Raw genomic sequence first — 26537 nt, forward strand, 5'->3', positions numbered from 1 at the left:
AAATACCAGTTCTGGCACCAGGCAATCCTGGTATCAGGGTCAGGTCACTTTCCCAAGGCTCGGATTTCCTCACCTGTGATGTGCGTGGGGGTGGAGGGGTGGGGGAGTGAGAGAGGACGTGAGTACTTTCCATCGCTGGCCGTCAGACTACTTATCGGGGTAGGGGGAGTGGGGAGAGTCACAGATCGGCCACTACTGCGGCTCTCTTAGTGACTCCGAAGGAGCAGGCAGGGCAAGGGCACCGGTGGCGGCAGTGGCGCGGGGGCGTAGGAGAGCGAAGATCACTTTCGGTCCCACCCACAGTCGCCCGTACTGAACAAGCAGCCCCGCAGAAACTCCTTGATCACGTGGTTCCGTCGTTACCCCCCGCAAGTCCCGAACAATATCACACTTAAAACTATATCAGACTTCAAGGAAGAAGAGGCTGCTCCTACAGAGCCCTAAGCGAGCGCCAACGCACAACAAACTCTCAGCGGTTCTTCTGGTCCCAAACTCTCCAGGTTAAACCGAGCGGGGAAGCGCGCTACCGAAGGGGTCACGTGACACCTCCGCCCGCCTCCCGGGCCGCCCCGGTGCCCGCCCCTCTTGCATCACGCGGACTGTTCCATCCTTGCCATGGCGGGGGGACGTTCCTGCCGCAGACGTGCGGAAAGCCTCGTAGCGTCGCTCGCGGTCGTCTCAGGACGAGAAAGACCGCTTACGGAGCACCGACTGCTGTCCCGCAAAGGCAAGACGGAGGCGGTCTCCTCCGGCCGCCGCTCCCCTTCCCGCGGCCCTTCCTGGTGGTTTCGTCCACCCCGCCCCCGCCGGGCCGCTCACGTGACCGTCGCGCGCTCCCGCGGGGCGGGCTCGTCGGGGGCGGCGCCGCAGAGGGACGCAGGGCTGGACGGAGTTCGGCTCGCCGCAGCTTTCTCCTGGACGCCTGGCCTGAGGACACGATGTCGGGTGTCTCCCGCCGACTACTCTGGGCCGCCACCTGCCTGGCCGCGCTCTGCGTGGCGGCGGCACAGACGGGCACCAGCATCTCACCTCCCAACGTGACCGAGCCCTCGCCCGTGACCATTACGCCGGTACCGACGACGCTCACGCCCACCGTGCTGCCAGGTGGGCGCCCGCCACACGCGACGACCCGGTGGGACGCGCGCAACATGGCCGCCCGGCCCGTGTGCCGCGATCCGACGGGTGGGGTGCGGAGGCGACGGGCGAGCTAGGCCGCGGGGCTGATCCCGCTCCCCCAGCGCTGCCCGCGGAGGCGCCATCCCCAGGTGCCTGGGAACGGCGCGCCGCAGCTTGGGACGGCGACGTGGCTCGCTTCCGCGGTGGCAGTTAGGAGTTAGTGGGCGAGGCGAGGCGACGCGCCCCGAAGTCGGCGGCGAGAGCAAACTTTGGGCTCCCGGGCCAGGCTCTTGTCCACGCAGGGCTGCCCTCCCCACGAGGCTTCTCCGGAAGTTGAAAGTAGGGGCCGGGGTGGGGGAGAAACTTAAAGATGAATTGGTCGCCCCCCTCTCCACGCCTTGACTCGAAGACTATTCAGCCTCCTGGAACTTCACATTGACTTGGCAGAGCAAGGGCTGTATCCGAGATTTGATTGTGTAAGGGAAGGAGGGCCGGACCGACGCTTGTGGCCAGTGCTTCGAGACTGGGTGTCGGGAGTTGAAGCCCGGGGCGGGATAGGAAAGAGCCCGGTAAACTGCTCTCCCGGGGTCCTGTGTTTTGAGGGTTGTGGAGTTAGTCGAAATCCAGTGTGTCGACTTCTCCAACAGTCCGGTGGAGGAACGTGTCTTTTGTTTAAACTCTAGGGTATGTTAAGGCTTATACAAATTGACGTAGGCCGTGGCAACGTAAAGGAGACCGAGAAGATAAATTTGAAGTAATGAGGCACGAGGTGTTTAGTTTAGATTGTTTGTTGTCCTTAGTTTAGGCAAGCAGTAACTGCGCTACTCAGCTGAGGATTGCTGAAGTGTGATGACTTGACATTGGCTTTTTTCTAGTGTTAATATTGTTCTAGTGCCTTCTCTGGTTTTAGCATTTTATAAGATGCAATGGGAATAAAACTGTGCATGTAATATCCGATTTCTTGTTAGACAAAGGAAGATTGCTAGGGTAAAATTAAAATATTTTTAAATGAGCAAAGTAAATTTCAGCACAGTTCTGGAAATTACTATCACAGTTAAGATGTTAAAGCAAAATTATTTTTTGTCTTCTGCTTATTTGACAGTTTCCTCCCAGAAGTGTAATGTGTGGGTTTTTCATTTTGTTTTTAAGAGGCGCCTGGAAATGCCAAGTTAATTGCCTTTGTATAATTGAAATACCCGCGGAGGGCTTAACTTGTGTTTTCTAGAAATGCTAGGGTTAGCTGCAGTGTGGGAAGTAGCATTCCCCATGCTGTACCATCGTCAGGCGTACAAGACCGTGAATAGCCTGTCTTAAGAACGTGTGTTATGTGAAAGCCCTCATCCACCAGACAATCCCGTTTCCAGTAACGGTTGGGGTGCGGTGATTCTGCAGAACTGACGAAGGCAAAGGAGAATGTTGCAGGCATTCGTTATAAGTCCGTTTCTTTATCCAGACTTGTTACTTGTCCTCTGAGGTCTTTCTTGTTTGGGGGCTGTTCGGTTTAGAGCAGTGGTTCTCAACCTTCCATAATGCTGCGACTCTTTAATAAGATTCCTCATGTTGTGGTTACCCCCAACCATTAAAATTTTGCTTACTACTTCCTAACTGTAATTGTGTTACTATTATGGATCTGTCGAATATGCTGTTGGTCTTAGGAGACCTTTGTGAAAGGGTCGTTGGACACTCCCCTTCCCAGCTTCTGGAGTTAAGACCCTCAGGTTGAGAACCATGGTTGACCTATACCTTGCTGATTTTTTAAATCACACACACACACACACACACACACACACACACGCGCGCGCGCGCGCGAATGTGGCCCCTTAAGATGCATCTTCTGGTTGCCAAGAACCCCCCTGGAAAGTGAATCATTGATGAAGACTGACTCTCTGGGAAAGTAACTTGATTTCAGAATGGCACATCAGAGTTGAATTTTCAAATCTGTACTCTTAAAACTTCATATTTTCTCTGGTGTTTGGAAGCGGTGATTTCTCTTTGTTGGTGTTATAATAGTGTTTCCCTATTATATCTTTTGTCTTGAATCCCTGAATGTCTGTGAAGGCTTGTCTGATAATTTCTTCCCACTACTGACTATACACACTAGCCTGTTTTCCAAAAGTTTACTTACGCATTCGGAGTTGATGATTGGAATTTTGAATTTGTTTTGCTTTTTGAGACAAGTTCTCACTGTGTAACCCTGGCTGTCCTGGAACTCACTGTGTAGACCAGGCTGGCCTCAAACTCTAAGAGATTTGCCTGTTTTCTGCCTTAGTGCTAGGATTAAAGGCATGCATCACTATGCCAGGCCGATAATATTTTTTTATATTTGTGTGTGTGCATGTGTGTGAACACACACTTGCCATAGCACACAAGTGAGGGTTCAAATACAACATTGAGGAATCACTTGTCTCCTTCTGATATGTGGGTCCGGGGCATTGAACTCAGATCAACCTTTACTCTTTGTGCCATCTTGCTGGCCTGTGGCCGAAATTTCTTAATAAACCAGTTAATAAACATACCATTTCATTGAATTATTAGTTATTAAAACTAAATCAAATACTTATTGTCCGAAAAAGATGTAGAACAAGCTAAATGAAATATCAATTCATTGATTTCATAATTTCTCCCCCAGACATCTGTGAGAACCACAACAGCTGTTTCTCCTGTGTTAATGCCACCACTGCTAACACTACCTGCTTTTGGATAGAATGCAAAGAAGGTAAGAAACTTTGGAGTTGCAAGCCCTCCTGAATATTCTTGAACAAAATCCCTGAGCATGTTTAAAATAGTGTGCACTATTTATTTTCCAAATCTAATACTTCCGTAGACATACTAGTTGCTTTACATTTCCCTTGGATTTCTTACAGTTGCCTGTTAAGATTTAGTAGCTTTTAAAGGAGAGATTTTAGATCTTCAGAAGGATTAAAGTGTGCTAGATTTAACTGAAAATGGTGTGTAATTTTCCTTTGGAAGTAGAGTCATTTGTCTTGGGAGATGAACTGTAGAGACCTTCTAGGACATGGTTGAATGCTTAGATATGAAGGAGGAATAAGAAGGGAGAGCTGATTCCATTTGACAGCTGCAAGCTAGATGGAAGTCTGCTGAAATGTAAGAGTTTTTCTTAGACTGAGTTACACTGTAGACTGACTGCTCTTGTTTCCTTAAGGTGAGGTGCTTGCAGCTTTCTCTGTCAGCAAAGCAATCTATTAAAGAACTTTCCCTTTTTTATTTGTTTGGTACCCCTGAGGTGCAGAAACTATAGGTTTTTTTTTGCTTTTTCAGTAAAAAGTGGAGTTATGTGTTAAGTTCCTTTATTCAGTATTCTGTGAGTAGCACATGATGTTCAGAGTTACCATTGTGTGGTGCAAATTGTTAAGCTGTGAATGAACTTGAGGGTAGATCCCTCCCCTATGATTGGTACGTAGGAATTGTTGAGGTTTGGAGATTATGTCCTCTGTCTTAAGATTTGTTGTTGAAGGCTCTCCAGTTATCACTCCAAATCTGCCTATTTAGGAAAACGATTTAGATATTGTGGACAACTAATCTGGTCAGTATATTCAAATGACTTAGATTTGTCTCTAAGACGGTAGAAAAGGAATAGCAGTTTTTATTGCTCTCAAGCTTGAAAACTTGAGAGAGCCTTCATCCAGAGCACTGGGGTCACAGCCACAGGTAACTTGGGTTTGTTTTGTTTTGTAGTAGTAGTCTTCTAGAGCTTAAAGCAAAGCCAGAGGTGTGATGTGAGTAATTGCTCTCTCTCTCTCTTTCATAGAAAATAAGACGTATTGTTCAAGTGCATCAGGTAATTGTACCTCAGTGAACAAAACTGAGTCCTGTTCTGGTAAGTTTTCCCCTCATGGGGACTTGACCACAGAGGGTGGGTGAGACCATTGCTTCACTCTGACCGGGCTAGCATTTAGACACCACCAGACCATTCCCATTAATAAAAAGGATAGTTAATTCTTGGTTTCATGATTCAGCTGTAAGTCTTTCATTTCCTGCACTGTTTAGTTCCTCCCTTCAAGTATTACAACTAAGTAAATGTCTGTATTCATCTTCTGTATTAGAGGGATTTGATTACTCTTTGACTTTTACTCTTTTTTTTTTAAAGATTTATTTATTAATTATGTATACAGCGTTTTCCCTACATATATGCTGCAGACCAGAAGAGGGCACCAGATCTCATTACAGATGGTTGCGACCCACCATGTGGTTGCTGGGAATTGAACTCAGGACCTCTGGAAGAGCTGTCAGTGCTCTTAACCTCTGAGCCATCTCTCCAGCCCTTGACTTTTACTCTTTACCCTGAAAAAATCGTGGTTGAAACAACTGGTTCTTCTCCCTGCACCCCAATCCTTTCTTTTACTCTCCACCCTCAAGTTGCTCATTCTTCTTCGAACTATCTACTTCAGTGTGAACTTCATATTCTGCCTCTGCTTTCCATACAGCAGTGACCACCATGCCCAGCTAACCAGTGGTTGTTTTTTTTTTTCTTCTGATGTTACTCGAAGTTAATGGAGAAATCAAATTCCAATTCGAATGAAGTATTTTTGTAGAAAATGTCTAACCATTGATGACAACTCTTGACTGTTTAATTTTGATATGACTTTTTCCGTTCCACTGTGAATTTAACGGGTTAGATTAGTATTAGGTTAATTTTATCCTGTGTAGAATGGATAATACTGTGTAAGTCATACATAAGCAAGGAACTCGACCTTTCCCAAAAATGTTTAAACCTTACTGTCTAATATTCCAGCCATCACATTGATTTTTTTTCCCCCTTGCCTACAAGAAGGGAAAGAGAAAACATAAGGCCTGTATTTGCCTTGTAGATGTTTGTTATAAACTGTGTGGCTAAACTGTGAGAAAGGCTAAGAAGTGTCTTAGGAGGAAGTGAGATGCCACTGAAAATTGATGGTTTCGTTTCTAAAGAAAGGGAAACTAATGTTGGGTGTGAGTAACTGTCCCTTCCAGGGGTGGAGTGCTTGTCGTAAAGCTGCAGGTAGTGTTCCCAGGTGGGGAAGCTGTTGCTCGAGCTTTAGACAACTTCGTGTCTCTCTCTTTCAGTCGAGCCTACCACCACTCCAGTGCCAACCAACTCTACAGGTAATGCAGAGGATTTTCTCTTCCTTGTTTGTTGGGGAGTTTAAAGCCCTGTTGATAACTTACTGGCTAAGAGATGTTGGTGTAGTTTTAAATTTCATTTAGCCATGGACTACAACAGTGCTGTAAAGGTGTATCCTTGTGATGGTGCATATGACTCTGGAATAGTTCGTTTTTAGTGACTCTCAATAGGTTTACTTAGTTGGTACATCGAGGCCTTGGGCTGCTTTCTGTGGATGTCTTATAAATCTCAGAAAACAAAAAAGCAGACAGGAAATTGCAGTTGTTATTGAGCAGTGTGCCAGAATGTTTTCAGAAATTAACTTCCTCGAGTCTTGTGTGTGTATAGCTAAGTGCACGTTTTATGACAAAGGATAATAGTTAGGTGTGTTTGTGTTGTTTTTTTCCCTCTTATTCTAAGATGGTGGTATACTTCACTCCTTATACCCATGAGTGGACAGTTAGTTCATCTCAGGGGTACAATGAGAACTTTAAGGGAGTAGTATTAAACTGTCTATTCTAGGCCAGATGAGAGGGTATGGACAGAAACTAATTAGCCCGTAGTTTTGTGCTACCAGAAAAATGAATAAAGTCAGTGAGCATTGTATGTTGGGAATCTGTAGGTGTGTGTTGAGTGAGATAGAGATGGATTAGCCTGTGGGAGATACTGACTGACACAACACTGGGAAATAAGGGGAAACATGCCAAATGAAACGGGTTCACACTGACCGAAGAGAGGTGAGGGTATGGTGAGATGTTAAGTATCTTATACTGGGTGACAATAAACTTGGTAAACTTGGCAAATCAAAAGCAAAACTTAGAAGTTCCTCTGTATGCTCTGTATTCTGAGACTTAGATGGTATCGAAGCATGTAGGTCTTCATAGGACCAGACTTGTATTTTAATAAAAGGTACTATTATGGCCTGTGCAAAGTAAAAGACCAGAGTGGACTTGAAATCAGTTATAGTAGAAATGTTCATGCCAAGAACCTGCAAATAGTACCAAGTTTATCTTAGTGAACTGTTAGTGCTCTGCTTCTGTACTTGGTAGAGATCGTTGACTGAGAAAATGGTGAGCCTGGGATATGGACAGACAGAAGAAATCCCCCAAATCATTCTTAATGTATTACATTCTGTTCAGTGAGTCTTGTTTCTCCATTTGTGGTTCTGTAAAGTGGAAGGATGCTAGGCTTGCCTTAGGAAGTATATCTGTTTAAGGAAACCGAAGCTCCTTCCATTTCTTTCCAGTACAGTTAGTTGAGTAGCCTTTCCTCTGTGTAAATGGTACTTTTAGTGTAGTGACCAAATAATGTCAGAGGAAGTGGGGAAGGTGGGTGATTCATTGAGTGGAAGACAAAAGGAAGGGTTAAGTGTTTAGTACAAGTGATGTTACCCTGGATGGTGCTCCTGATCAACCAATAGTTTATTATAATTTAGGGGTTTTGTTTAATGAAAAGGGCATACAGGTCAGGAGGTATATTCAATAAAGTAGTGCCTTATTTTGAAAATATTGTCAATATAATACTGTTTTCGATTTAAATTTGTTAAAATGTTTTACCTAGTAACAAAAAGAATTAAATTTTACCATTCTTTAAGAGTGGATAGTGGCCAGGCAGTGGTCATGCATGCCTTTAACCCTAGCAGAGCCAGCCTGGTCTATAAAAGCTAGTTCCAGGACAGGCTCCAAAGCTACACAGAGAAACCTTGTCTCGAAAAACGAACAAACAAAAGAGTAATAGTGAAAACTACATAGCAAATCTACAGAATTTTCTTACCATAGCATCAAACAAAACTTTTGAGATAGGGTTTCTCTGTGTAGCCTTGGCCGTCCTAGAACTTAATTTTGTAGACCAGGCAGGCTAGCCTCAAACTCCCAGAGATCTGCCTTTCTCTTCCTCCTGAGTGCTGGGATTAAAGACTTGTGCCACTACCACCCGGCTAAAACTAGTATCTTAAGGTTGAAAAGAAGTTAATAAATATTTAATTTGTAAAGTTCATTTTGTCATATCTCGATTGTTGTTTGGTTACACAGGAGGTATATGTTGTGGAACTTTCTTTAGACCTCCAGCTCCCAAATAATGATACAGAGACTTATTAATTATGAAAGCTTGGCTCTAGCTTAGGGTTGTCCCAACTAGCTCTTGTAACTTAAGTTAACCCATTTACATTAATCTACATTCTTTCACATGGCTTTTTATCTCTGCTCAGTTCTGTGCATCCCATTTCCTCCGTGTCTGGTTGGTGATTCCTGCCTCTCTTCTTCCCAGAGTTCCTATCTCTTTCTGGAAGTCCCGCCTATCCTCTTCTGCCTAGTTATTAGCCATTCAGCTCTTTATTAAACCAATCAGAAGTTATATCTTCATGGTATACAAAAAGATTGTCTCACAACAGGTATATTTAAACAAACTATGAAAGGAAATAAGTCTTAAAATAATCAGGCCTTCTAACGTAGGAATTATATATGTTACTACCCTTTAAGATACGAGGTAAAAGAGGGAGACAAGGTGTCCTTAGGATTTGGGTGTGTGTGTTTCCCAGGTTTTTTTTTTTTTTAATTAAAGTACAATTATATTATTTTCCCCATGTCTTTTCTCCCTCCAGCCCTCCCATGCTCCCTTCCTTGCTCCCTCAAATGTTTCTATGTGTGTGTGTGTGTGTGTACAATTTTCTTGGTCTATTTAGTGTTTCTTCTATGTATGTGATTTCAGGACTGGCCAATTAGTATTGGATAACCAATTAGGAGTATAACTAGGGGGTTTAGTTCTGGGGGAAAGAGAGATGGGACGAGCCATATGGAGTAGAGATCAGATGACAATTTTGGAGTTGGCTTTCTTCTTCCTCCTTTACCTAGGTCCTAGGGAGGGAAGTATGGTCAGCAGGTTTGCATAGCAAGTGCTTTTACTGGTAGCCTGGCTATCTTATTAGCCTTCATATCAATCTTAGGAGAAGTTTACCATAATCCTATGAGAATGAGAATACCTTGGCTTCCTAGGATCCTGTTAACTTTGGGATGCCAACAATGCCTTTTACTAGTGACATTTGTCTTAAAGCCCAATGTTGGTGTGTAATTACTGTTGAAGCACAGAGCTTTATATTTAACTTTATGTTAGAACTTGGGGGCTGGCAGAATGGCTCAGGAGATAAAGGTACTTGCCACATGGCAGGGAAAACCAGCTCCTATAGGTTGACTTCCATACTTATGCCATGTCATCTGTATACCCATTCGTATATACACAGGCACATTTTATACTGTAATTTTAAAAGTTTTGTTCATTTGTTTGGTTTTTGTTTGTTTGAAACAGTGTCTCACTGTATAGCCTCTAGTACTGGTACAAGAATTCTTCGTGACTTTACTCAGTAGTAGACACTGTTTATAGTTCCTGCAATCATGAACTTCATTTTCAGAGGTCATTTTATGTTTAGACGGTACATTAGCCTCATACTGTGAGGTAGGTAGACTGTATCATCCAAATAGTGGCTTCTCCAGCCCTGGGTGCTCATGCTAGCAAATAAGACTTTAATGAAACCCAACCATGCCTGCTTAATGCTTTGACCTTGACTGGTTTTGCATTGCAAAGTGTAGTATTCTACTTGATCCCTTAAAGATAAGCAAAGCATGGTATATATAATATACTCAGTTGTGTATTTCAGTTATATATACTAATTTGTCATAGGAGCAAGATTGTTCATAAAGGAATGAAACCTGTAACACTCTTCCCTAAATATACTTGTCCCCCTTTGTCTCTCTGCAGTCATTGTCTTAATATGTGTGTCTTAGATGTAGACATATGTCTTTTACCATAAAAACAAGCTCATGCTGGCTAAATGTGTTAGAATATATGTAAATGCTTCTCTAAAAAATTAAAAGTGTTGTTTTAGAAACTGTATATTGGATAATTGGTAAGCTAGAAATTTAAGGTTTTTAAGTATTTTGTTTTCATTCCAGCTAAACCCACACCTCGGCCTTCCTCTCCTGCACCTACCCCCTCAGCTGTCACATCAGGTAATGGGCTCTATGAGCTACCAGTGGCTCTGCCACCAAGGTTCCGTTTATTCACGGACACCTGTGACTTAGAGAGCCAAGGCCGTGGTCGACTCCTAATGCGCTGCTGAGGATCCTTTTCTCGTTTTGATGTGTCCTGGCCCTTTAGATTTAGTAAGAGTGTTTTCTCTAAAGCCTTTCTGTAAGCCCTAGATGCAAAATCAAATTTGGGGCTACCAGTTACTTATAAGGTGTGATACCTTCATGGTTTTGGTGAAGGTAAGATTATCATTTTTAGTTAGACAAGTCTGAAAAGATTTCCACTTCCCTGTTCTTCTTAAATGATGTTCATTTTCTTAGACTTGCGTGGATCCGAGTGCTCTTTCCTACCGTGTGACCATTGTGACTTCCTGCTCCTGCTGTTTTGCAGCTTCAGTGAAACCACTCTGCTTTCACACATGCTGTGTGTGCATGCACACACACAGACAGGATAGAAAATACTAGGAGCGAATTCGTTTTTGTTTGAGGTTTTTAGTGCCTAGAACTTGACTCGGCCAGCCAAGATCCACTCCTGGCTAATGTTAAAGTGGTCCGCTTACTAGAGCCTGCAGTGATGTTCTCCTCAAGAATACATTGGCATCTAGTTTGACATTGAAGTACATAGTAATCTCTTTTCTGTTTCCTCTTGAAAGAGTTTACACACTTTATAATTCTAGATTTCTTCTGACTTGCTAACACTTTTTCATAATACAGAATTATTGGCAGTACATTTAGATTTTTAATACTTTGTTTGTAGAAATTCTAGTTTTTAAATTTGTTTTCCTTATGGCTTTGTAATGATTTCTCTTAATGCAAATTAACTAGCAGAGTACTATTTAATATACTATTTTCTTTGTTGAAAATGTTGATTGTTACTTGTGTTAGAAAAACTTGACTCAGAAAGACCCTATATAGAATTTAACTCACGGCAAACTTAATGCCCGGGTGGGTCTGGAAATTGTAAATACCCATGTCACTCATTGAGGATTCTTCTTTTTGTTTTCATAGCAGGTGCAACAAACACCACCCTGACCCCAACCTCCCAACCTGAGCGGAAGTCTACCTTCGATGCAGCCAGCTTCATTGGAGGAATTGTTCTTGTCTTGGGCGTGCAGGCTGTAATCTTCTTTCTCTATAAATTCTGCAAATCTAAAGAACGAAATTACCACACTCTGTAAACAGACCCGTTCAATGAATGCAGACTGGCAGTTAGTATGTAACTCACTGAAACCAAAATACTATTTCATGAAGTCCCACATGGAAGCCACTGTTCCAGGACCTTTACATTTCCAAAGGATGCATACAGGATATTGTGGAGCATCGTTCTTGAAGAAAAGTCAGTTAAACCATTTTGCTTAACAGGAATATTTAAAATATTCTGCATGAATCCATGTGGCTGTCATCTTTTGTTTATAGAGTGGCTGCTGCTGTGCGATTATGTTTTTCCTCTGATATGCCAAATGTGACTCTCTATAAGCTATGGAAGGCGGTGTCCTGTGCCGGCAACCTGACTGGCAGTTAAATGTAGTCATTTAAAAACTAAAGTCTGTGTTATTTTCATCCTAACTCCAGGTGTGACTTAGTGGCCCAAATTCAGAAGAGTGCCAGATGGGCACCAGTCAGGTAGACTGAGGGCTTGACTTCAAAAGGAGACTAAATTGACTAGTACTAAACTACCTTTAGAGTGTTGTGCTTCATAGTTGTATTTGATACACTAGAAATACGATGCCGTGCAGGGAATCACATTCCAGATTTAGAGAAAGGAAAGGATGCAGACCATTAATGTGTAACAGGTTTTGTTCATACTCATAAAACACTGTATTAAGAAAAATAGAACAGTGCCTTAAGACAGACCGAGACGGCGGCAGAACAGAAATGTATTCACATTGTGGGAGGTCAAGCTTGGTCTGAGAATGTAACTGTTGGTGTGAGCAACAGTGAACCTGCTTTTAGATAACATGCTGTTAATGTTTAATTTAAACATTGGTTTCTCCAGAGCGGAGAAATAGAAGCTAAAGAATAATTCTAAGCTGAAAGGCTTCCTATATGAAACTATCTGACATTTTTCATAGGGCTGTTGAATAGACAAAATTGATTTGATTATCTTTCCCTCTGTACACAGAGTATCCAAATATTACTATATCTTAAGGATTCCTACCAGGTTTTCCTGAAAAGTAGTTTTTACATGAGGTAAGAAGGAAGGAGTTTTAGAATCATTTTCTAGTACTTAAAATGAGACAATCACTTTGTTTTCTAAACAGATGTGACCTGTGAAACATAAAACCCTGAGGTTTGAGAGGAGATTGCAGTGGATTTCTGATGATGATGCCCTGGCTGCATGGGCTGTTCTCTCTTGACTCCTTTTCTTCCTCCTTGGCTTCAGTTCCCATGTGCTGTAATCATGCGTACTTTTATTTCTGTAGCTCTGGTAAAATGCTAATTTGTTTAGTTGTGGAGTTAGTGCTCCCTTGCCTCTGACACATGGACTAGTTTAGAGGCTCCAATTGGAAATGGGCTTTTGGTGTCCTATGTCATTGAAGTTTTTGTGTTAGTTTCTTTAGAGTAGCAGAGTTTAGCACTTGGTTTCCAGTGTTTATAGTAGGAAATGAGATTGCTTTGTTCTTTTCTTCATAAAGTGAAACTCCCTGTACTCTTACAATGAAGTTTCTGTGTCTTTGTCATTTATTGGTACAGCTGAAGTTTGTTTTACTTGCACATTTGTACATACACCTAATGTTTTCAAGTGCCTTACTTGTTTAAAATCTCTGGCTTCAAAGGTTTTTGGGGAAAGATAGGTTTACCTCACAGTTTGTTTCCATTATAATATTCTAGGTACCTCACAAAATTTATTACAGTGCCGTGGCTGTTTTAAGTAAGTGCTAAAGTTCTTTTGAAAATACACAGAATTTTCATTCCTTATAAGATGGCAAAATTGGTGTAATTGTCATTTACCTCTGTGTGACTTCCTTGCCCATATAAATGTCAGCACATGTAGCAAGTTCTCTGAGGATGTAACTTAATTTGAAACTCCTGTAGTTTTGAGCACTGCTCTAACATCATAGACAGTGACGTTTTGCAAGTCTCTACATAAGCTCTTGCTACAGAATTCACAGCTGCCATCACTCTTTCCCACCTTTGTTTCGTAAGGTAGTATTTTGAGCCATTAATGATTTTTGGGTTTTTTTTTTAATCCAGAAGGTATATAGAAACCTTTTCAGAGTTTTCGTCTGATTTGTCCTGAAGATGTAGTTCTGTCAAATACCTTATTTTACCTTTACTGTACTTGCTGCACAAGCAGACACTGCTGTACTTAGAAGTTTCTATTTGAGTTCAATAAAAACTATAAAACTAATCTGTATGTGTACCAAACTGATTTAAAATAAATACATGTTTATTGAATTAGTCTCTTTATTGGTCAAAAGTGTCACATTTTGATTATAAAATTTAACATTGTTGTATTTGCCTTACCTGTCCATTTGAGGCTTGGTTGTCTACTGTTTTTGTGTTCTGTAAGCTAGTATATGGTTCCTAAAGGTTATGGATTCGAACCTTAGAAACGATAGCTGGACAGAGGATAAAAGGGATACCCCCCTAAACTTACCTTAACCAAGAGTGAGCGAGAGAGAGTTAGGTGTGGGTCAGAGACAGCTTTTGTGGAGTCGGGTCTCCTTTCATCTCTGTGGGTTCCAGAGATTGAGCCATCTTGCTAGCCACATCCTGCCCTTTACTTCAGAGTGCATGAGAAATGAAACTTGGCTTGTGTTTATTTAGAGCATCAGGCCGTATGCTGCCATATGAAGTCTGATTCTGCTGGACCACGTGCAGAAGCATCTGTATTTGATCATTTCTGTTACTCTGTCTTCACTACTCCCTTGCAAGTCTGGATATAAGGATAGATTTAGTGATTTACCTTAGAAATAAGGCCTTTAGTTCCATGTTAGCCTTATCTTTTGGTAATTACATAAAACTTTATAGCAGGCTTAACTTCCTAAAACATTGAGATTAAATAATAGAAGGTGAAATAGGTTTTGTGTGTTTTCCCCATTACCTGTGCTTAGCCCCTAGGAACTGGGTTTTTTTAAAGGGTGTGTATTAGTGCTTTTATATTCAATAATGTGTTGATTTTTTGCTAATGTAGCTATTGATAAATCCAGCTTTTGTGTATTTTGCCTCCCATTTGTATTTGAAAACAAAATACAAATGCAAAAACAATTGTATTCAGTATAGATGATTGGTAGTAAATTCTAAGAAGTTGAATGGAATCCAAGGTTGCCATTTTGTTTATTTACCTTTTTTTTTGCCATACATACTTACTAGTTTTGGGCCCATTGTCTTTTCACTGACAAGTCTGTTAGCATCATTCGTTCTGTGTTTTCCTCTGATAACTGGTTTTGAGCAAATTGATTATGGTGGGCTGTGTTATAGTTTTTCCTCATTTCTTGTTTGGAGATCTACTGAGCTATTTGGGTTTTCATATTTGTAAGATAGCCATCCTTTAGTGGCTGTCAACACCCTTTGTCTTGATGGAGATTCTAGTTTTACAGAGGTTGCGAGAAGTTGATCTATAGCAATCTATATACTAGAGTAATTAAAATTGCCCTTTAAGTTCAATAGCATTTTCTGATATTAATGTAATGTGTGTGTGTGTGTGTTTCTCTACATAGTGCAGTTTTGTAGTTGTGTATTTTGTTTTTTAATTAGAGTAATTTCTTAATGTCTCTATGGCATTGCTAATGCCAACATTGGGTCACTTTTCGTTAATTTTTTTACCCACACTGTGGGATGTGGTTTCAGGTTTTGGTGCATGCTTAATAAATTTTATTGAATGTCAGATGTAAGTTGGGAGGTACAGGATGTTTTTGTGTTCCTGTTTTTATAATTGTTGTTCTAAAGCATGTTAGGTATTAACTTCAGCGCTCTCTGCCTTGCTGCCATGGGAACCTCAGAAGCTTCCTTCATTTCTTGATTTTCATCCCTGTCTCTTCAACTTTGCCAGTCCTCTGGTTTCTTTCTGGGCTCCCCAGAAATTAAGGACAGGAGGCTGGATCGTGTCTTTTCTGTTTATATACCTAATGTATGCAAACACCACAGCTGTCATCTTAAGGGAATAAGAGTTTGTTTATTCTGAAGCCATTTTCAGTGACTGTGACCTGGAAACACAGATTTGAGTTACCCCAAATTCCATGATCCAGTGTGGAAGCAGCTTTAAGAAGTTTTATAGTTTTACAGGACAAAGAAGTTCATCATCAAGGCAAGTTTAAAATTCAACGGTAGCTACATCAGAGAGGTGGGGAAGTATTTCTACAGGCCCAAGATGCTATCTGGTAACATTTTTAGCTTTGGGTCGGTGGAAGCTAGTGGCCTTGTAAGTTAATAAATACCCAAAGGTTTTTAGTAGTCACAGGTGGGCTCAGCATGGTTCATCCGAGGATTAGAGCTAGCCCAAGATAGGCAATTAGCCTCTGGACCCGCCACATCCCAGTCTCCACAGTACTCAGCCTCCGCAGACAGCTGCTTTCTGCTTCTCCAGAAACCACTCTTTCGTATGCTTTGTCACATGCTCGCTCTTGTGAATATGTATATAATCTTACTTTGTTTTGATGAAAAGTGAAAGACAGGCACATGTTCTCCTACCTGACCACGTGGGAGGTAGAGGCAATGGATTGGTTCAAACCAGCCCTATGCAGTGACTTGAGTAGCCTGGACTACATGAGATATTGTCTCAAAGAGAGAAAGAATTCTTTTTCTTTTTTTGGTTTTTCGAGACAGGGTTTCTCTGTGACCTTGGAGCCTGTCCTGGAACTAGTTCTTGTAGACCAGGCTGGCCTCGAACTCACAGAGATCCGCCTGCCTCTGCCTCCCGAGTGCTGGGATTAAAGGCTTGCGCCACCATCGCCCAGCGAGAGAAAGAATTCTTATGTTCTAACTTTTAGCTATTCAAGCAATACATAAATGCATGTGTATTAACCTTTTTATTGCTGTGAACAAAACTGACAGAAGCAACTTGAAGGCTTGTTCTTGTTCACACCTTGGGATGTAGAGAAGGCATGGGAGTGGGAACTGTTTAGTTATCAGTAGCCCAGAAAGCAGAGAAGGGAATACAGGAACTCATTAGATTTTCCTCCTTTTGGGGGGTGGTAGGAGGGTGGCAGGGTTGAGACAGGATCTCACTTTGTAGCTCTGGCATGAAACTCAGATCTGCATGCTTCTCTAAGCACTGGGATTAAATGATGTTGCTGTGCCCCGCCACTCCTGGCTCGTGATTCTTTTTCAAAATACTCTTTAAGTGGATCTTCACTCCGCAATCTCTTTGGAGCTTCCTATGTCTCTTAGGCAATACCCAGAGCTTAAGTCTCGTAGGTAATCCTAAAGTCCAGTCAGGTTGACAACCACCACAAACTATTTGTCAATAAACCATTACATCCCACTCTTGACCCTCATGAGCTCATGGACATCTCATAAAGATGATTCAGTCCCATTTCAAATGGCCCTATGGCTGTAACAGTATGAACACTTCTATTTTATAAAGTCTGTTCTCAGACTTAAGGCAGCCTCTTTGATCATGAGCCCTGTAAAATCAAAACACATACTTCTAATACACACTGGCACAGTAAACCCTTGCATTCCAAAAGGAAGGGATGGGAAGATAGTGAGGGTAGACTTGACCAAAGCAAGACAAACTCAGCTGGGAAAGACTGCAGTTCCATGCTCAGTATCTGGAGCTTTTGATGACATCTGGGCTCCAGTGGACTTGAGTAGCTCTGCCTTGAGCCTGGCAACTGTAGTACACATAGCGTCTTTTGGTCCATCTCCACTCCATCCCTGTAGCTTTCCTTGGTGCATGCTCGGCATCTTGTACAGTGAGCACTTCCTGGGGAGAGGTGATCAAAGGTCTGTTTACCTCAGATGGCGTTGGTTATTATGTCGAAGTTCATAGTAATAAAACTGAATTTGGAGAATTGGTGACAGGTTACTATGAGACCACAGATGACTCAAACAGCTGCATCACCGAACAGCCAACTCCATCTTAGGTGCTGACCCACAAAAGCTGTCATCCCCAAGTCCTGTGTGAAGTGCAGGCAGTTGACAGGCTAGAGAGCCGCCTTCTCAACAGTACTGCTTACAGCCTTGGTGGGGGTCAGGTAAAATGCTTCAGGAACTCAGAGTTGTTTCCTGTTTCCTGGGAGCCTCCCTCTAGGACAGTGGCTCTTAGCCCTTCCTAATGCTGCCACCCTGTAACACAGTTCTTCATGTGGTGGTGACCCCCAACCTTTACAGTTACTTTCACTTCTACTTCATAACTATAACTTTGCTACTGTTATGAATTGTAGCTATCTGATATTCAGAATATCTGATATGCAACCCCCGTGAAAGGGTTGTTCGACTTCCAGAGGTTTCGCGGCATGCAGATTGCGAACCAGCGCTCTAGTATAAAACAGATTAAGATGGAACTTTTTTTTTGAATAGATAGTCAAATTTTATTTAAAATCTATAACACTGAAGTATAGTATTTGGATGTTTTTAAAATTCAAGTGCCACATGGAACATACTTGTATTGAAAGATCTTCATACCTTATCTGCAATTGAATTTCACCAGTCCAGTACTTTATCTGGCAACTCACCTGCAATATTTTTGAAGAATGCATTTCAAATGTGTACTTCCAATATGGGACAGCGGCATCATCACTGACGAATGAAGTGATCTGAGAGCATCGTTATTTAAAGATGATACTATGAAAATGGTAATTCATTCCAACTTCTAGTTTTAGTACTGACTTTTTAAGATCTCCAGAGACTTTCCCCAAACAACATAACTAGCTGCTGTTCAACTACACATCTCATCACCACTCAAACTGTTTAAAACATAAGCATTCCAGAAGCGCTCTTGGAGCTATGAGAGAATGTAGACGTACTGTACCTCTGTGCTCACGTGCACGTCTTGAGGCCAGCATCACCAGCTCTATCAAGTCTTAGCCTACTGGTGTGTATAAGATGGAACTTCTCTTTTTTTTTTTTTTTTTTTTTTTTTTTTTTTTTTTGGTTTTTCGAGACAGGGTTTCTCTGTGGCTTTGGAGCCTGTCCTGGAACTAGCTCTGTAGACCAAGCTGGTCTCGAACTCACAGAGATCCGCCTGCCTCTGCCTCCCGAGTGCTGGGATTAAAGGCGTGCGCCTTAGGGAGGCTCATTCCACCGTGGGATGTTGAATTCAGAGGAAATTGCTGCATATCTCCAATATCATAGAGTCTTATCCTACTGTCAACTAGACTCAGCCGAGAGTCACCCGAGAAGGGCATTTCAATTGAGAAATTGCCCAGACAGATCAGCCTGTAGGAATATCTGTGAGAGATTGTCTTGTTAATTATAGTATGGCCCAGCCCACTGTGGGCAGCACCATTCCCTGGGCAGATGGCCCTGGCTGTCTAAGAAAGCTAAGTAAGCATGAACCTGGGAGTGAGCCAGCAAGCAATATTCCCCCATGGGTTCTACATCAGGTCCATGCCTTGACTTTTCCTGATGGCCTATGACCTGGAAGTTGTAGGTCAAATCTTCCTCTCCGAGTTGCTTTTGGTCAGTATTTTATCACATAACAGGAAACAAGCATGTCTGTTCCAGCTTCCGCTTCCTCCTCACGGCTCCACACAACGGTGTCTTGGTCTCGGTGTCATCTCCCCTTCACAGGCTTTGCTTGGCCTCAGCAGCTTCCGTGGACATTGGTGTGGGCCTGCACGTACCACATAACTGGATTGTGCTTGTCTTTAAAACAGTGTAGTCTGTGCTGCTAAGTTCTGCACAAATTTGAGACGTGGTCTGGCCCCTTTTACCATAGCTGTGATGATCTCCACCGAGGTTGCTTTCTGGCAGGGAACTCCTTCAGGAATATTCTCACATCAAGTTCTCTCCTTCCCAATGAGTTTGCGTTTTCACAGAATGGAGTCTTCATGGGAGGAGGGGATTCTTGCTTTTAGAGCGCCATTCCTGTTGTCCCAATATAGAACACAAGATTTCTGTTTTATGGTACTAATCTCTTGAGGAGTTACAGATGCTCTCTGTACTAAACTTACTGGCTTCATTAAATTTGGTCGTACCCCTTTCCTTGACAGACTGTACTTTTCATATTCCATTTTACAGTCTAGGTCCTACGCTGGTTTGAAATTCTCATTCTAAACAGCCGTAGCGGTTTGAATGAGAATGACCCTCATAGGCTCATATATTTGAATGTTTGGTTACCAATTGGCAGACTGTTTAGGAAAATCTAGGAGGTGTGGCCTTGTTGGAGGAGGAGGTGTGTCACTAGAGGTGAGTGTTGAGGTTTTAAAAGCCTATGTCAGGCCCAGGATCCCCTGCTCCATCTCTGCCTGCTGCTTGTATAGCAGATGTAAGCTCTCAGCTCCTGCTCCAGCACCATCCGTGCTTGCCTGCATCCGTGCTTGCCTGCATCTGTGCTTGCCTGCATCCGTGCCCCTCTTACCATGATGGCCATGGACTCACCCTGAAACCATAAACAACCTCCCAATTAAATGCTTTCTTTTGTAAGTTACCTTGGTCATGGTGTCTCTTTACAGAAAGTAGAACAGAAGCTGAGACAATTACTTAGTCCATTACTTTTGAATTCAGCTTTATTATTCAGGACATGGGCAGAATGCAGTCTGATTCTAGGCCAGAATGGGAACACGAATGACCTTCTAGCTCAGTTCCCAAGAGTCCTTGTTCCCCTCTGAAGCCTCATGAGCTCAATCAGTACTGTACTCATTTCCACTGTACTCTGGTCTTTCAACCCGCCTCCCACCCAAATTCACCCCTTAAACTGGGCTGACAGCCTTCTGGGCTTCTGTAGCCCACAGCTCCAAACATTGGTCCCACAAAACAGTTCAAGGTCCAAGAATCACAGGTTTCTTAATAATCCAACTTTGGGTGCCAGTTTTCTATATTAGCTACATTTTTGTTATTGCTGCAACCAATGTTAGCAGTAATTAAAGGTAAAAGCCTGGACCCTGATAGCCTCAATAAGCTGGGTTTAGCCACCTGTCTTTAAGCCAGTCAAGCAAACAATAGTAAAAAGGAGGTTTATTCAGTGTGGCCACACTGGGAAAAGGAACAGAGAGATACAGTGATGCCTCCCTGCAAAGCCCATCTTTGGGGTCTTGGTGTGAGGTTTAAAAATGTAGTGGGGAAGAGTTCTTCATAGCTAAGCATCCCAATCAAGGTATAGTCTAGCCCATCTCTGACACATCTGATGCCTGTCTCCATCCTCCGTTTCACTGTAGTGGGGAAGAGTTCTTCATAGCTAAGCATCCCAATCAAGGTATGGTCTAGCCCATCTCTGACACATCTGATGCCTGTCTCCACCCTCCGTTTCACTGTAGTGGGGAAGAGTTCTTCATAGCTAAGCATCCCAATCAAGGTATAGTCTAGCCCATCTCTGACACATCTGATGCCTGTCTCCATCCTCCGTTTCACTGTAGTGGGGAAGAGTTCTTCATAGCTAAGCATCCCAATCAAGGTATAGTCTAGCCCATCTCTGACACATCTGATGCCTGTCTCCATCCTCCGTTTCACTGTAGGAGAGCTGGAATTACAGATGTGCACGAGCACACCTGGCTTTATGTACTTTCTGGTGATCCGGACTCAGGTCCTTGTAAACATCCTACCCACTGAGCCATCTCCCCAGCAGAGGCAGAGGTTCTCATTTGCCTGGAGATTACCGAGTATGTGTCAACTTCGTGGGAAACAATTGTATGTCTGGCAGCAGGCTGATGATATTAGACTTTTTTTCATTAAGAAGGGGCCAGAGATTAATCTTCCATAACTTAAGTACATATTCTGGATAAGACTTGCCCCCCTTGCCCATAATGCTTCTGCCAACACTACCAAGTCCCTGTGGTTGCTTTACTCATCATTGTGATTTGAATGAGAATGGCTTCCATAGGCTCATAGATTTGGATGCTTTGTCACCAAAGAGTGGCACTGTTTGAAAGGATATGGGGGTGTGGCCTTGTTGGAGGATGTGTGTCATTAGGGATGGGGTTTGAGATTTCAGAAGCCCCTGCCAAGCCCAGAGGCTCCCTCTTCCTTCTGTCCAGATCCAGATGTAGCATTCTCAGCTACTTCTCCAGCATCACATCTGCCTGTGCGCTGCCATGCTCCCTGCCATTGTGACAAGGAACTAAACCTCTGAAACTGTAAGCCAGCCCCAATTAAATGGTGTCCTTTATAAGAGCTGCCTTGGTCATGGCATCTCTTCATGACATTCCCATAGTACTGCTTCTCTGTCTGTCTGTCTGTCTGTCTGTCTGTCTCTCTCTCTCTCTCTCTCTCTCTCTCTGTGTTTACAGGAATGTTTGAGTCTGTGGACGGAGGCCAGAAGTCCATCTCAGATGTCTTTTTCAATTGTTCTCCACCTTCTTTTTTGAGACAGGATCACTCACTGAGCTTGAACCTTCCCTGATTGGCTAGACTGGCTGACCAGTGAGTCCCTGGGCTCCTCCTGTCTCCTCCTGGCACTGGGATTACAGGTGTGCACTGTACAAGGGCAAGCATGAGGACCTAGTTTAGATCCCTAGTACTTACACAGAAGTGACGCGTGACTGCTTAGTGAGCCTCACCACTTCTTAGTCAGAGCTCCATTGCTGGGAAGAGACACCATGACCATGGTGACTCTTATAAAGGAGAACATCTAATTGGGGCTTTCTTACACTTTGGAGGCTTAGTCCATTCTCACCATCGTGGCAGGAAGTGTAGTGGCAGGCTCCACAAGGCCACACCACCTAATCCTGTCAAAGAGTTCTGCTCCCCACCAACTGAGCACTCGCATGTATGGATGGCTGTGTGGCCTTTATATGGTTGCTAATCTCTTCAGCAACTGCACCTTTCTTTGAAGTGGCCTGAAACATACCCTGGTGGTCACACCGCTACCGGTTGTCTGAGCTTTTCTCTGTGACTCTCTGCTCCTTCAAAGTCTGCACAAATTAGTCAACTTGTAACTTTTATCTTTTTGACAGAGTAGGAAATGGGTAGCCATCACCTTGCTTGCCCAGAGTCCAGCTGTCTTAGTGCACCTCTCTATTGCTTTGTGAAAACACTGACTAAAATAACCTGGGGAGGAAACCATTTATTTGACTTACGGTTACAGACCATCCCGAGGGAAGCCAAGGGAAGCCAAGGCAGGAGCTTAAGTCGGAGGCACACCGTTCACTAGTGTTCCATGGCTTGCTCTGCCTGCTAGCAGGGGCGGCACTGCTCACAGTGGACTGGATTCTCCCACATCAATTAATAATCATGAAAACACCCTCTAGATATGCCCATAGGATAATCTAATGGAGGCAGTTTTTCAATTGCTTGCCCCTTGTCCCAGATGACTATAGCATGAGTCAACTTGACAAAAATCTTACCAGCGCAGTGGACCTTTGGTAGATACATCTGAGATCCGGCTATGGCAATGTATAAATTTATGTATGCAAATGTTTCTTTGGTCTATTTTTATCCATTCATCCCTTTCTTACCCAAGATAGATTCTCTAGTCTGAACAAGAAAAGGAATTGGATTAAGGCTTTACTAAAGTGGACTGGGGAATTGGCTCAGTGGTTAAGAGCACTTCTCTTGCAGAAGACTCATATTTGATTCCTAGCACCTCCTCCATCCGCGACTCCAGTCCCAGCGAATGCGATGACCTCTTCCGACTTTCCTGGCACCAGGCATGAATGTGGTGCTCATACATACATACATGCATGCAAAAACATTCATACAAATAAAATAAAATGAATCTTTAAAAAAACACTTAATAAAACAGAGTTTTAGCATTTGCAGGAAGAAATGAAAAGATTATTAAGAAAGGATGACACATTTAAGTAAAATAAAAAATGCTTTGAAATTTGTTTGGATGAATCTTTATTGAACTACAATGATTTTTCACTTTTAATAACATGTCTTTGAAAAGATTTATTTTTATTTTATGTGTATGTTTGCCTGCATGTATGTATGTATACCACATGCATGCCCAGTACCCACAGAGGCCAGAAGACATCATCAGGTCCTCTGGAACTAGAGTTACAGATAATTGTGAGCTGCCATGTGGGAGCTGGAACTGAACAGGGCCCTAAGAACCGCCAGCACCAGGTCTGAGCCTTGTCTTCTTAGTAAGGACAGCTCAGCATCAGGGCCCTCTGTCTTGGACCACCCTGCCTACTTTGTTACTCAAAACTCAAGTCGAGAGACTGCTGGGCAGCCAGGAGCCAGAGAGAACTTGTAGAATGCAAACCAGTGCTTGAAAGTTTTCAAATCTGGGACCAAAATCCGGCTTCATCTGGACACTCTAGATGAATTCATCTCAGTTCTTCAATACTGTCTGCCACACACTGAGAAGAAAAGCTGCATGGAAAGTTTGATAGAACTGGAGTTATCTTTATCCATCTAAATGCATACAGAAATAAAATAGATCCACACACAAAAAAGATTACCTCTCAGTTCTGAACGAAATCCTGGATGGAGCTGTTTGGACTTGAAAAGTTGTAAGTTGAGCATTTTCTGCCACATTGGGTAGAGAACTATCATCAATCCTTTTTTTGTGTTTAATTGGTACCTGGAATATCAAGTTGATGATAAGGATATTTTTTTAAAAGTGGCAAATGATAATTTTTGTTTTTGTTTCTGTTTGGTTTTTGAGACAGGGTCTCTCTGTGTACCTCTGGCTGTCTTGGAACTAGCTCTGTAGACCAGGCTGGCCTCAAACACAGAGATCTGCCTATCTCCCTGCTCTAGCCCCAGTGCAGGAATTAAAGGCCTGCACCACCCCTGCCCTGCCGCTGAAGGATTCTTATAGCATAGCAAAGGGCACTGCTGCCTCCAAGACCAACAGCACTGGCTCTAGGGAGGTGGCCTTTGGCGGGGTTGTCATAAAGGGAGCTAGTCAGGGTGAGTCCATCAGGGGAAAGGCACTCCAGGTGGGGACCAGAAGACCTGCTGGCCTGGAGCAGCCTAAACACTTCTCAGGGCTCTGTCATTAACGTCAGCACTGCACCATCTTTGTGGAACATCTCTGTGCATATATTACAGTCACATGTGTGTCCTGTCTGTCAGACTGTCAGGTTGTCTGTCTTATCTCCACACCTTCTTAGGAAGTCACACCACAGACTTGGAGTGGCTCAAGCTCAGGCTGGGTGTTGCCTGCGTTCATATCTCTGCTTGGGGATCCCTATTTGTACCCATGCTCATGGAACCACAAGATACTTGACTGTAGGGTTTATTTTAGTTTATCAAGTGGTTTATTTTAGTATCTTAGTAGGGTTTATTTGGCAGTAGCCAACAGTTAGCCCTAGTCCCTTACCCTGCCAAGTTTCTCACGTCCAGTGGGTCTCCGTCAATGCACTTAGCTAGTTAGCCTCTTCCACCGCAAGGGTTATGACCCGCAACACCCCCAAAGTACTCAGAGCTTTCAGAAGTGACATGAAGATGGACTGAACAGTGATATGTCTTGCTTCCTTCGCACACGGAGGTCTTCTCTTGGTAAAAGGCTTTTACAAGCAAAGATACTGCTTTTCCTCCATACTATACGCAGGGACTCAGCCAACCACAGACCAAAAAATACTGGGAAAAGATCAAATTCGTACTGCGCGCACAGACTTTTTTCTATCGACATTCCCTAAGTGGTATAGTAATTATTTGCACTGTTTCAACATTATAAGTAATCAAGAGGTTATGCGTAGATTGCATGTAAATGCTACACTATTCTGTGTAAGGAACTTAAGCACCTGTGGACTTTGGTACCCATGGGGGTCCTAGAACCAACTCCTCATGGATACCAAAGGATAACTCTACTAGAATTTCACATGTTAGGGAAAGATGATTGCACACCCCGAGGAGTGGAGTGATGGCCCTGATTTGGTAACCATAGTAACATGACCCTGCTTTGGTAAGGTTTCATTGATTCCCATCTCCTTCTTACCTTTTCTTCCTTCCTTCCTTCCTTCCTTCCTTCCTTCCTTCCTTCCTTCCTTTCTTTCTTGTTGGTTTTTGTTTTTGTTTGTTTGTTTGTTTTCTGAGACAGGGTTTCTCTGTAGCTATCAAGCCTGTCCTGGAACTAGCTCTTATAAACCAGGCTGGCCTTGAACTCACTGCCACTGCCTCCCAAGTGCTGGAATTAAAGGCATGCGCCATTACTACCCGGCCTCCCTACCCTTTCTTAACCGTATATTTTAAATGCTGCAATGAATTTCCATCCAGACCTAGACTGCCAATTGGAAAATCACAAGGAAAGTCTGGGGATCTGTGAGAAGGCTCAACAGGTAAAGGTGTTTGCTGCCAAGCTTGATGGCCTGAGTTTAATCCCCAGAACCAAAATGGTGGAAAGAGAGAAATAACTCCTTCAATTTGTCCCCTGATCTCCATACGCACATGCTGAAACATACATGGTATATATATGACATACAATTACAAACAAATAAATAAATAAATGATGAAGGCAGGGGGAAATTAGATAAGGGACCTGGTATTAATAATTATTGTCGATGATTAAAGAAGAAACTCAAAGAGAATCCAGCAAGGCTCTGGTACTGATTTCCAGAACCATTGAGTGGGCTGTAATTCAGAAGGGCCCTGGGCTTATTTCAACACTAAAACTGTAAAACAGATCCAAGCTACCTGGCTAACATCCGGATGTAGAATTTTTCTAATGTAAGTTTGAAATTACCCCAGATGTATACACCAGGTATAAGGTCTTGTTTCCTACATAAGCAAGCTCAGCATCACTCACAGTCTTTGGCCTTTGAATCCTTCTTGCCATTTTATTGCCAAGAAGATTAGTCTTTGGAAACCGCTGGTGGGAGCATCTGGATAACACAGAAGCAGAGTTTAGGGAGCGGTGGGTCTGGGGTGTAAGTCCTATAAAGAAAAAGGGAAAGAAAGTAGATCTCTGGCTGCAGTGTACAGAGCCCAGTTTAACTTCTAAACTTTAAGAACTTAAACTAAACATTTAGTCTGAGTGTAGACGTCACTTTTCTGCCAGTGGATGTCATGACTACGGGGAAAGGAGATCCTGGGAGGGTTGGTCCCCGAGAGGTGAATGTGGGTAGACCAAGGTTTATTCCCATTAATAGGATGTGGCTAATTAACTAGGCTCACAGATAAGGAAGAATGGCACTCAAATTCTGACTCGAGTCAACTGGACATTTGGTAATTGATTTGCTGAGACAACACCTCCCTCCCAAAAGGAGTCAGACTGGGGAGGAAGTTGAAGATGGGTCCTGATTTATCTGTTGAACATGGGAGTCAGAGAGTTCAAAACAGAGACACCCACAGAGGACAGTTTT

The 26537-nt window shown here is 43.0% G+C and overlaps 2 protein-coding genes across 2 annotated transcripts in view; one reads left to right on the plus strand and one right to left on the minus strand.

Annotated features, from left to right (window-relative positions):
• Positions 1–856: 856 nt before the first annotated feature.
• Cd164 (CD164 molecule) lies at positions 857–13629 on the plus strand. Its single transcript, XM_057762609.1, has 6 exons — positions 857–1104; positions 3746–3832; positions 4886–4954; positions 6181–6219; positions 10162–10218; positions 11245–13629. The coding sequence occupies exons 1-6, from the start codon at positions 939–941 to the stop codon at positions 11412–11414; spliced, it is 588 nt and encodes a 195-aa protein (XP_057618592.1). The 5' UTR covers positions 857–938; the 3' UTR covers positions 11415–13629.
• Positions 13630–23176: 9547 nt separating this feature from the next.
• The window catches only part of LOC130869617 (uncharacterized), a 182466-nt gene continuing 179105 nt past the window's right edge, over positions 23177–26537 (minus strand). Inside the window, exons 46-48 of the mRNA XM_057761918.1 lie at positions 25982–26109; positions 23691–23812; positions 23177–23601 (exon numbers count right to left, since the gene is read on the minus strand). Coding sequence (XP_057617901.1) covers positions 23556–23601; positions 23691–23812; positions 25982–26109 — 296 coding nt within the window. The 3' untranslated portion in view covers positions 23177–23555. The remainder of the gene's footprint in view (positions 23602–23690; positions 23813–25981; positions 26110–26537) is intronic.

The sequence above is a fragment of the Chionomys nivalis genome, chromosome 2, assembly GCF_950005125.1.
Source record: "Chionomys nivalis chromosome 2, mChiNiv1.1, whole genome shotgun sequence".
In the NCBI taxonomy this organism is placed as follows: Eukaryota; Metazoa; Chordata; class Mammalia; order Rodentia; family Cricetidae; genus Chionomys; species Chionomys nivalis.